This window comes from Gopherus flavomarginatus, chromosome 25 (genome assembly GCF_025201925.1).
Source record: "Gopherus flavomarginatus isolate rGopFla2 chromosome 25, rGopFla2.mat.asm, whole genome shotgun sequence".
NCBI classification, from domain to species: domain Eukaryota; kingdom Metazoa; phylum Chordata; order Testudines; family Testudinidae; genus Gopherus; species Gopherus flavomarginatus.
In genome coordinates, this window is record NC_066641.1 from 11,574,585 (window position 1) to 11,586,776 (window position 12,192).

The following is a 12,192-nucleotide window of genomic DNA, read 5'->3' on the forward strand; positions in this document are numbered from 1 at the left end:
AACAATCCAGTAATACTTGAAGAGAAGCAGCCTGCCCTTGTAGTTAAAGCAGTGGGCTGGGAGTCAGAAGACCTGGGCTCTGATCCGGACTCTTTCAGAGTCCTTGGATAAGTCACTTAACTGCAGGGTGCCTCAGTTTCCCCATGTGTAAAATAGGGGTGATAGCTCTACCTCTTGGAGAGACTGCAAGGTTTAATTCATTGTTTGCAAATAACATGAAGATCTAAGGGATAGCTCAGTGGTTTGAGCACTGGCCTGCAAAACCCAGGGTTGAGAGTTCAATCCTTGAGGGGGCCGTTGAGGGAACTGGGGTAAAGATCTATCTGGGGATTGGTCCTGCTTTGAGTAGGTGGTTGGACTAGATGACCTCCTGAGGTCCCTTCCAACCCTATGATTCTATGCTGATGGAAGGCACTAGATAGATGGCCAGGGGATTATCTAAACTGTTCTAATATCTTAGCACACAATCACTGAACAGACAAGTATTTTTCACATCTCTTTTCCCATTGTTGCCCATGAAAGAAATGCACATAAACTGGGAAATCAAACACGACTGCATTTTCACTGCAAAATCAGGTGCATTACCAAGTGAAAAGAGAACTATTAAAGAGAAAAATCCTGGGAATCAGCAATGAGGGAAGAAAGTAAAAGGGCCATTGTCTGATTAAAATTTGAAAGCAGAAGCTCTTTAAAGCACTGCCCAGTATTTACTCTGTAGCAGCATCAGGGGATGGTACCCACTTACATAAAGTGCTTTGTTGTACCGTACAGACGAATGAATAAATAATGTTACAAGCTGCCGATCTTTTGTAAATTGCAATGGAGCGAAGAGACTGATACTCTCACTGCATTTGCTGAATGCCTGATCCCGGACAAGGCAGACACTGAGGGCTGGGTGTAGAAGTGCAAAGTGAAAGGAGATGACCCAGGTGGGAGGTGCGGCAGACCCTCAATTCTGCATTAATAAGAGGTTCTGCTCCCAGTTTCCAAGTCAGCCTGCCTAGTAGGAGGGAACTACTAAATCGCCTCTCCTGAGACATGGCCATTTTCAGCCCTTTTTTATCCTGTGCCATGGTGAGAGCTGGCAAGCCACAATCTGCTTGTTCTAGACCAGATCTCAGACAGAGTGCCAACGGCAACATTACAGTGCTCTTCAAAGCCACAGAGGTATCCAAAGCCAGTGGCTGCGAAGAAAAGGGTATTTGGAGATGGCTAACATTTACGTATGAACTGCTCCCTGATGGGAGGCAAAAAGATTTCAGCCTGACCTTTGTCCCTCCTGGTTACTGCCACAGTGGCTTTCCATGGTACAGCCCTTTCGACTGACACGTGTGATTTGCAGTGGGGCTACTCCAAGGCTCATTCAAAGCATGCCCTGTCCCACAGAACACAGCGTCAACGTCCAAGTGGAAAATCCTTCACTGGCAGCCTCCTCCCCGAGCCAGCTGAATTCACTGGACTCCATTACCAGCTTTTGGATATTGAGTTGAGGGTCAGCGGAGAACAGCCACTAGACGTTAATGGGGTGTGATTTTATTCTGGATGGCACTGGAGCACAGCTCAACCATTCATGAGCGCCAGGCGGTCACACTGTGAGTAGCATGGCACCACCTCTAAAGCCATCGGAATGATGTGGTAAGACATTTAGGCACCTGTATTTCATGCTGCCCTCTAGACAGAGATGTGAACTCCTGCCATCCAGTATCGAGAGGGTAGGTGCTGTACTGGGGTGTTGCATTATTATAAGCATTGCTCTTTGGATTGGATGTTTAAACCCAAGCACCTTCCCCCATTTACGCTGATCTGCGTTAAAGATCCTAAGACCCTCCTGGTGCCTCACTAACACTCCCCTCCCACTCATCTTTTTATAGCCCCTTCTAGGGATCTCAAAGCTTGAGTTACTTATGCTTCATAGCTCCCTTGAAAGGAGGGTATTACAATCCCATACTGAACATGGGAAGTGACTTGCCCTGAGATGAGAGGGCCATCAGAGGATCATTACCTTACTAAGTGATCAACAGAATGAAGAGCTGACCAGGTGTTTCTAGTCCCTGCTGTTCCCTTGCCTCTGAAACTATGTCAGGTCTCCACTTGGCACCAGTCCAGGATTGAACATAGCAAATCCCAGACCTTCCACTAGTGTAACCCACATACCTTGTTACTATAACAGACAGCTGCCATATTTTACATCCTTTTTTAGGATTTGAAGGACAGGAAATGAACCTATTGCCCTCACATTGCCTTTCAAAGTTCAAGTCAGAACCATTACTACTTGTTTTCAGCGCATCCATCTTTTCCCACCAAGTCATAAGAACATAAGAGCAGACCTGCTGGGTCAGATCAAGGTCCATCTTGCCCAAGATCCTGTCTCCGGTAGCAGCCTGCACCAAAGCTTCAGAGGGAGTGTATAGAACAGGGCCACTGTAGAGCAATCCACCCAGTCTTCCACTCCCAGCTTCTGGCATTCAGAGGTTTAGGGTCACCTTGAGCACACACTTGCACCCCAACCATCATGGCTAATAGCCACTGAACTCTAAAAGTCCCCCCCCAAAAAGACCAACCAACCATATGTCTTCCAAAGGGCCTGTTAAGCATAGTCCTTTCAGAGGACTCAGACACTAGACGTTAAATCTTGACCAAATAAAAGTGGAACTACAAAGGCATGCTACAATACATACTGCTCTCATCACCATAGTATCCGAGTGCCTTCCAACAGCGCATTAAGCAAGGTGACTAACATCTGTCGTGTCTGTTCTTTCATCCGCTCCCCAAGGAGAGGAGTGTGTGCAGACGCACGTTACTAGGAATTTATGTTAGAGAAAGCAAAATCAAAGAACAGTGCGCTTGGCACAGAAGGTGACGAAGTTTGTGATGGTCCCTGGCTCCTGGGGCAGTTCATTCTAGTGTGTTGGGCCAACCCCCGAGAAAGCTGTTTCCTGCACAGATGAGCTTTACCCTTATTGCAGAAGCTCCCTTTGTGCCAAAGGAGTGATGTTATCAGCCACATCCTCTATCTTTTAGATACCCTGGGCCCAGGCCATGGAGACAAGAAACAAAACTTTGAACCTGACTCAATATTCTGTGGGAAGCCAGTGGAGGGAGAAGGGGACTGATCTGATGTGTTGGCCGTAGCATGGTGTCCCTAGCCTGTTTGCCAGAAGCTGGGAATGGGCGACAGGTGATGGATCATTTGATGATTCCCTGTTCTGACAGTGGCCAATGCCAGGTGCCCCAGAGGGAATGAACAGAAGACAGGACACTGGACCTCAGATCTGACCCAATATGGCCGCTCTTATGTTCGCTAAAGAGGCACTGAGATTCACCTTTCAGTCCGTGCATTTGCTGACTAATCTAATCCCATCGATACATTATCTACCATCCTAGACCATAAGCAGTCAGGGCAGGGATGCCTCCATCCCTGACTGTAAAATGCCTGGCACACTGTTGGCCTTCTACAAGTTGTTTCCAACCATTCTCCTCCCCTCAGCTCCTCCCACCAAAAAGACCTTTTAGATTAAATCAGTTCTTGGGTGGTCTTGAAAAATAAACTATCGCTTTACAGGGCCCATTATGCCTTTTTAAAATTGCCACTGGACTTTCTATTCTCATTCCAGGCAAGACCACAGCAAAGCAAAGACTCAAATGGGACACTCAACCCCCCAGCCCTGGTCAGTAAAGAAGTGCCGGTAAGAGGGGCATACGCTGCTGCTGCCCATTCTGTACCTGGTCTGTTGCATTTTTGCCAGGGTTTGGTTAATCTGGCATCAATCCCTTTCTCCAGAATTCTGATTTAAATAGGATGATATGTCAGTCATCATCATGATCAATTTAAAACAAAACCCACCAGATACATGAGAATCTGGAGGGCAGATTACAGAATTTAGCAGCAGGTCACACTTTAGATGGAACTATCTGATGATATCTCAAACAGAAAAGTCACTGCAACAAGGAGCAAACGCTTCTGGTTTCACCTGAGTGCAAGCACAATACCACTAACTAGGACATGCAATTTCCTCCTTTGTACAAGATAAAATAAAAATGGCTCATATTGCTCTGTAAATACACAGGTGGGCAAGCTGTGGTGTTCTTTAGTGCCTTGAATTCTTAGGCAGCAGTAATCAATAGGATTCTAGGTTTATCTGCAGTGGGTAACTCATCCTTATTAGCAAGGGTGATTTCATATTCAATAAGACATCAATATTCTGTGCCATTCAGGGCCAGCTGTTCTCAGGATAAACAGGAAAAGCATAAATTTCATTTCAAAACCTGACTCTAGCCTCAAAGTGGCAATTACCATTAGTAAATTGATGGGACAACAGTTTGTTTACAAACAAGATCTAAATGACAGCATATCCAAGTCTATTCTCCAGGATTGTTTAGAGCAGGAATTTGCTCAGAAAATAAAAACACTTTGTTCCCTTCTAGTGCCTTTCAGCCAGGGAACACAAACTGCTTTGCAAGCATTCATCAAGCTCCATGACACCCTCGTGAGGTACGTAAAGGATATACGTAGGGATCACTTTCGTCAGCACTGAGATCTGACCACATCTGGAGCAGAACACAACCGCTCAACTGCAGACCCCAATCCAGCGCAATGGTTTAGGGCAGAAAGTGAAGAAGAATAGTGTACACAATTAAAACCCTACGTGTGGGTTGGTTTGAGAAAATATAGTCTTCCTGAGCTGAAGTGTGATTAATTAGACAGATTATGCCATGGAACTCTTTGTAGCCATTAGCAGTAAGTTTGGGTTCTACAGCTCATCCCAGAGATGGAAACTCCTGCAGGAAAACAGCCCCTAGCACCACCCTTAGATATTGTTTGATTAAGGGACGAGCATCTCCTAGTGACACTGAACACACCCCTTCCTGAAGCACCTCAGAGATCTCCACTGACCTGGTGTAATCTTGAATAGCTAGTGAGCTGTGGTGGAATCGCAGCCCAATATGCTAGGGTTGCAGGCCATGAGATCACCCAGTTGAGTTTTTCTGATGTATCTTAGGTACTTCTATGGCCCTGATCATAGTAACTGTCTCACAATCTTTAACGTATTTATCCTCTCAAGCCCCCTATGAAACAGGTAAGTGCTATTAGTCCCATTTTCACAGACTGAGAACTGAAGCACAGAAAGACAAAGTGACTTACCAAAGGTCACAAAGTCAATCTATGGCAGAGCAAGGACCTAACGGTCAATTACAGCCCCGAAAGAAACAATCAACATTAGGGATGTGATGAATATTGGCATATGGTAGGTTGAGTGCATCAATTTAGTGGACGTCAAAACAGTATATAGCAGATGCATCTCTGTGGATAGAGTTTATATGGGATGCCAAAAACAATGGTATGCTGCAAATCACAGGTTCACTATTTGGATCAAATACCAAAGAGCTGCCTTCTGTACTGGCTGAGCACAAAATCCCAGTAATCCTGTGAGATTGGGTGGTGCTTCATTCAATAAATGGAGATTCAAGAAGAGACAATGCTGCCATTAGCAAGATCCACAGAGACAGCATCACGAATATACGGATTTAAATGGAGGGGCACCCGCTTACACCAGATCAGAAGCCAGCCTTTTTTTCTCACCAAACGCCACAGATCTACAGCTCCCATCTCATTGAACAAAGGCTAACTTGATCTGCACAGACATGGCTGTTCAACATGTAGAAACAGGGAGAGACACTCACCACCACTGGCAAACACAAGAATCCTGTCATCTGGTACAGCCAATCCCTTACGATGACAACTATGGTCTCACCACTTGCACAGAACACTGTTGCTTCATGAAGTGTAGTTATCCTTTCCAAGAATCTCTTCACAATTTAACATTTTCACCTCCCGTCTTGGTGTTCCTCTCCTCCACTCCTTACACAAACACTTTCAATCAGGCTATGAAGTGATGTACGGGAGGGACACTAAATGTACAGCCAGCAATGAGAAGCCTGAATCTTCTATTCTCCCCCAAAAGCCATGACAACAGCATCTGTGGCGAGCCGCCAAAGGATGCCATCTTTAACATGGTTTAATTCTTCAGTGCAACTCACGAGCCATTCACAAATGGGACTCGGAATCTTCCCAGCTCTCTCTATTTCTCCTATTTGCACAACTTCTCACACTTTTGGGGGGAGGGGTAGAAGGAGGAAGGGAGGCAAACCAAGCTTCCTCCCCCCACTGCAGCTTTCAGGTTCAAAGATTCAGCTGCCAACCATCATTACTGTTGGTCCTGTCTACACAGGGCCACAAAGTATCAAAGTACAATCAAAAACCAGTTCAGACTCACCTAGCTTAAATGTGGTTTAGCACAGCCAGTATAGATGAAGTCAGACAGTGTTAGAGAGAATTATAGCTTGAACTGAAGTAAAAAATAACTCCCAGTCTCCATACACTAACATCTCCAGACACATCAGCTACTTTTGCCCACTGTGCACTGTATTTGCATCAGCTGCGAGCAAGCCTGTTTAAACCCAAGGGAGGCCTAGCTGTTACCAGAATAAGTGAATGGACCCCAGGGTGTATCTTTACAAAACAAGCAGATGGATTGCATAAAATGGTTGTTTGTCTCCTTTGTCCATGGAACAGTTTGGCCCAACTATAACTATTTTTGACACAACCATCACAATCATAATAGTACAAACACATTCGGGCACTCCGAAAGGGTTTATCCAATAGGGCCGTGCATTCTATAGCTATCAAGTTCACTCTTTGCAGAAAAATGGGCTCCAGAACGTAAGCTTCTAAAAAAAAGTCTCTAGCCCTTATAGTTGCAAAGATAACGTTGAAAATATACTTAAACTTTATAGAGCACACAGCCTGAATAGGAGTGGTGAGATGTGACCCACCTCATTCATCGCAAGAAGCAGTTAACTCTGAAGCCTACAGATGGCAGTGACATTGACAACACCGTTAACACTCTCACTGCTGATCATTGAAGCAAACCTCCAGCTATTTTTTTTATTACACAGTTGCACAATAAATGCCACGGGGCTACTGGAACAATATTATTCATTTTTATATTTCATAAAAATCTCTTAAAAAACCAAAAACATCTGGAGTTGTTGCAGAATTTCCTCTACAGTGCCTCAGAGACCAGGGACCGTGGAGCAGAATTTAGATTCTGCTTGCCATGTTACGGGGCCTTGTCTATGAGCAGGAGCTTCAGGTACATTTTCAGGTGAAAGACAATGCATCATACCATGGAATTAAGACAACTGGCTGCAAAAGTACAGCTGCAATGCTCGTGGCTTCCTGTTCACACTGGATTGATTCAGCAGAAGCTGAGATATACCAGCCAGTACAACCAGTGCCCAGTAAGGCATCCTGGACGACTGCTGTGCTTGGATGCAAGCCTAGTATATTCAAACACTAAGTCTATTTCAATACCTTTGGATAGGAGGATAGGACTCCATGCATGATCTATAACTTCCTGGGGACAAACCCTTCAGATTTCTAACCAAGCCTTTGGAACACCCAAAGGAGAGACTGGATTGCAGAGAATCCTTCCGACATATTATACTGGGACGGGGCTTTGGAACTTGAGGTAGAACTGTGGCATAAATACACAGGCAGCAGATGTGATCAATAAAACTCATAACTATATGCCTCACTATCTAGTTTCAGAAGCTCTCAGTAAGCACATGTACCAATTGGGCTAGTCCTTGCGCTGGGCAGTGACAAGACTCTCTCAAAGCATTACCCTCACTGCAGCTTCTGTTATTTGTCATCCTAAGAGCTGGGCAGGTTTCTTCTCTAATTGTAAAGTAAAAAAGGTGCTTTCCTGTAAATATTTGTTCAGGGCTGGCCAATTGTAAAACAGGTTCAACTGTTCTTTTTCATTTGCAATGGGCCTTGTTTACAGACAGTTGCTGCATAATAAGAATTGGCCTAATTCATTTGTTTGTAGCACATAAGCGATTCCACCTCATATATGAATAACTCTGTAATGCCCTATTCTGAGGACTCCTCAAACACAGGCTTGCATGAGCAACTGCTCATTAGTAAAGCAAATACAAATAATTTAGACTCTGTTCTGCTTTACACGATGGTGGAAGTGGGCTCCAACTATTTTAGCCTCACCTAAATGCCTTCTCAGCAACAAGGCCAGTGGCAAAATAAAGTAAAATCAAAATTAATTGACAACAATTCATTAGGAAATCACAGATGTTTGTCGGGAGGAGGGGAGTGTCACAACTGATATTTTCTAAACCCTTTTCTGGCTCCACAGGATGCAGCTTTGCAGTTTCTGGCAGCAGTTTCATTATAATATATGTTTGAGATAATCATGTTACTAGCTTGGTGTTCGCACCAAACTTTCGCCTTGCCTCCCTCTCTCTGAGTAAATATTTCACAGCCCAGTGTTCTGAGAGTTAATAGATTCCATTGCAACGTAACAATTCAAGCTCTAAAAATGTTTCCAAATTCATACCAGCCAAGGGCCAATCAAAAAGGGACCAGGGCCACCAAGAAATTCCAAGTGGCAACTGCTCCAGTGACTATGAGGCAGCAAGTGAAACTGATAAGAATCTTGTTAATTTCACAGCTTCTAACAGAGGCAGTGAAGCTGACAGAAGTCTTTTTAATTTCATTAGACTGCTTCTTGGCAAAGTTCTGAGCAGCAGCAGAAACACCTGAGCATCTTTTGACTCAGGAAGACAACATGCATCCTGTCATATTTTGAAGGTTTTCTTCACCACCATACGAGCTAGAAAGCTTTATAAATAATAATCAGCAAAGTGAATTCTGCAGGAATGGATAGCTTAGGCTCTTTCACTCCACGAGAAGGAATAATGTTTTCCCAGCCCTGAAATGAAGTACATTAAATTTGAAGTGAGGACGGGAGGAGAGAAAGGTTTCTGGAATTCCATGATCAGAAGAATATTCTACTAGGATGATGGATTTCAGATCTTTAACTGCTGCCACGGCAGTTTATCTGCCACAGCCATGGGGCAGTCATTTCCAATCCATCCCATCTGGGTATATGAGGAGAACAGTGCAAAATTTTGGGTGCAATCACAGCAGCTGGGGGAATACATTTACTGAGTATGGTATGAAGCTGTCAGAAGCAGGATCCAAAGGAGACTGCAACAGGTGAGGAGCTCAGAGTGCTTCACAGATATTCATGTCAACCCCCACAGCTTCCACCTGAGGTAGGTGTCACTCCATCCTCGTGGGAAATCTATGGTCCCCAATGCCCTGGGATCTCACCTGAGACATGGGCCCCCGATTGTCAACATTCAGCACGGGCTCCAAGGTTTGGGGTAAGGGTTTCCATGGGAAGAATGAATGGGAACAGAATCCTGGCATCTCCTCATTGTGCATCTGACCCTACTATGAGGATGCTAAGGCTGGTTTTGTGGTTTCCTAGCATTAGGGGAATATCCAATGTGTGTGTGAGTGGATGGGAGGGGCCAAGGGTCCTTCCTGGCTAACCACTTGATGGTAGATTCCCACATAAGGATGTGGAGGGGAAGGAGGATCTTTGGGAATGGGAAGACCAGAGACTGAGCCCACGTCCAGACTAACCCGCTGTATCGGCGGGTTAAAATCGATTGCTCGGGGATCGATATATCGCGTCTAGTCTGGACGCGATGTATCGATCCTCGAGCGCGCTTACATCGATTCCGGAACTCCATCAACCTGAACGGAGTTCTGGAATCGACACGGAGAGCCGCGGATATCGATCCCGCGCCGTCTGGATGGGTGAGTAACTCGATCTTAGAAATTCGACTTCACCTACGTTATTCACGTAGCTGAAGTTGCGTATCTAAGATCGATTTTCCTCCCCTAGTCTGGACGTGGCCATAGAGTCTCCCAGGATCTGTATAGTTGGCCTCTCACAGAGAGGATGGGGATCCCAGGGGACCCTCTGGGTTTTTCCACCATGTTGTTACCCCCCACCCCCCAAGCAGGACCTCCTGGTTCCAGAGAGATGGGGGCCCTGTCCTTGGGCTGAGAGGTGTCAGAGCCCTGAGGGGATGAGGAAAGCAACAGGATGAGCTCCAAGACCTGAGCCATAGATGCCCAAGGAAAAAGGGCTGTTCCTGGGGTGCAGTTATCCCCAGAGGGATGGGGTGAGAGTGTCCAGAGTGGGGGCCCTGATCTCAGGGGATGGAAGACGTCCCTGGGGCAGGGAGGTGCATGGGATCCCCTCGCCATGGAGTTACCGCCCCAGCATAAGGGACGGTGAGAGCCTGGGATAAGGGTGTCCTGGGGAAGGGGGGGTACCCTCAGAGGAATGAGGAAACACCCCCAACCCCAATAGTAGGGTCTCCTCAGGATATAGTTGTCCCCCCATGGGGGCACTACGGGAAGAGCCCAGGCCATGGGGAGGGGTCCCAATGAGGGGACCTGTCCCCAGTGTGGGGGGAGGCTGAGAGCTCTTCACTGCGGGGTCCCCAAGGGGATGGGGGGCCCGATCCCGAGGTTTCCTCACCGTGCGGCTGCCCCCCATCCCCCCGAGGGCGGGCTTGGAGGCCCAGGTCCTGGGGCAGGGGGGAGGGAAGGGTCCCGATCCCGGGCTTGCCTCACCCTGTGGTTGGGCCCCCCCCCGAGGGCGGGCTCGGAGGCCCAGGTCCCGGGTGGGGAGCGGGGTCCCGGGGCGGGGGGGGAAGGGCCCCGATCCCGGGCTCGCCTCACCCTGTGGTTGGGCCCCCCCCAGGGCGGGCTCGGAGGCCCAGGTCCCGGGTGGGGAGCAGGGTCCCGGGGAGGGCGGGGGGGGGGGGGAAGGGTCCCGATCCCGGGCTCGCCTCACCGTGTGGTTGGGCCCCCCCCGAGGGCGGGCTCGGAGGCCCAGGTCCCGGGTGGGGAGCGGGGTCCCGGGGCGGGGGGGAAGGGCCCCGATCCCGGGCTCGCCTCACCGTGTGGTTGGCCCCCCACATGAGGACGCTGAGCAGCGGCTCCGAGGCCCGGAACAGCTTCACCTTCTGACACACGAAGTGTTTCTTCTTGGTCTTGGTCTTGCTGGCGCTGAGCGCGGCCCCCAGCGCCGCCCCGGCGCCCCCCGCCGACGAGCCCCCCGCGCAGTTCGAGGCCATGGCGGATCCGCCCCCCCCTTCCCTAGCAGCACCTCCGCATGGTTCCGCCCCGGCCCGTTACACCCCCCTTCCCCCCAAAACAGTGGTTCCGCCCGAACCCCTACACCCTCCGCCCGATGGAGCAGTCCGCCCCGGCCCGTTCGCTTCTCCCTCTCCCCACAATGGTTCCGTCCGCCCCGCTAGCTGCCCCTCCTGCTCGTCCGTGCAGTGGTTCGCTCCAGCCCTAAGCAGCAGCCGCTCTAGCCGGGCGAGCCCGCTCCGGCTCCTGCACTGAGGAGGCGCCAAGATGGCGGAGGCCTGAGGAGGAGGAGAGTGGGATGTACCATTCCCCACATTGGCAAGGGGTACTGAGAGCAGGAGTGTAAGGAGGGGGAGCTACTGCCTGGTCCAGGTTTAGTCCTAGACGAGTTCCCCTAGGAAACCCTAAGGACACGTCCGACATTCTGGGCTGATGGGGGAACCACGAGAAGCGGCGAGGTAGAGAAAGGGGGCGGAAAAAATGCCTCCCTCCTTCTCTCGCCAGTGGTGGTCTCGCCCAATTTGAGTGACGTATTACGTCAGGCCCCACCCCTCCCGGCTGTAGCCAATAATCAGCGAGGCGCCTGGAATTATGAATGGTCTGCTATCTATGTAACCACACTCTTAAAGGGCGAGCGAAAGGGGCACAGCTGCACATGGGGGGTGGTGCTTGGCAGCTTCCTCCCTCCTCATCTTCCACGTGCCGCGCCAGGGGTCCCCCTAGCTCCCCCTCCAAGATCCCCGCGTTGGAAGGGGGAGACCTAGGACCCGCAACTCTCCTCCCACTCCAGCCTACACTGAGGGGAGCATGTCACTTTCCCCACCCACCCCCCAACGACACAGGCCAAGGGGCAAAATACCCGTGGCTTTTCCAGACAGCGAGCCCAGGCTTTCTCTTAGCAACTACGTGGAGTGACACATCTGTAGTTTGTTAGCCAGCTCTGATTCTTTAATAATGGCAGCTGGCTGGTTTATTTCCTTACCTGGCTACAAGGATTTAAGGTTGCTGGCTAGTCATTTAGTGTAAGTCTCATTTATGCTTGAGGAGACCTAGAACAGTTTGGTTTGGCCTTTTTCAGTCACTCTGTGCAATTCCAATTCTCTCTCGAAGCAGAGCTTTTCCTACTAGTGCCTCCTGTTGTTTCTGTG

General features: G+C 48.7%; 2 protein-coding genes across 2 annotated transcripts in view; one reads left to right on the forward strand and one right to left on the reverse strand.

The window, feature by feature from the left end:
* PIP4K2B (phosphatidylinositol-5-phosphate 4-kinase type 2 beta) overlaps nt 1–11,040 on the reverse strand; it is a 30,175-nt gene extending 19,135 nt beyond the window's left edge. The window contains exon 1 of the mRNA XM_050935276.1: nt 10,849–11,040. Within this exon, the coding sequence (XP_050791233.1) occupies nt 10,849–11,025 (177 nt within the window). The 5' untranslated portion in view covers nt 11,026–11,040. The remainder of the gene's footprint in view (nt 1–10,848) is intronic.
* CISD3 (CDGSH iron sulfur domain 3) overlaps nt 1–12,192 on the forward strand; it is a 156,261-nt gene that overhangs the window by 112,944 nt on the left and 31,125 nt on the right. The gene's annotated exons all lie outside the window — the stretch shown is intronic.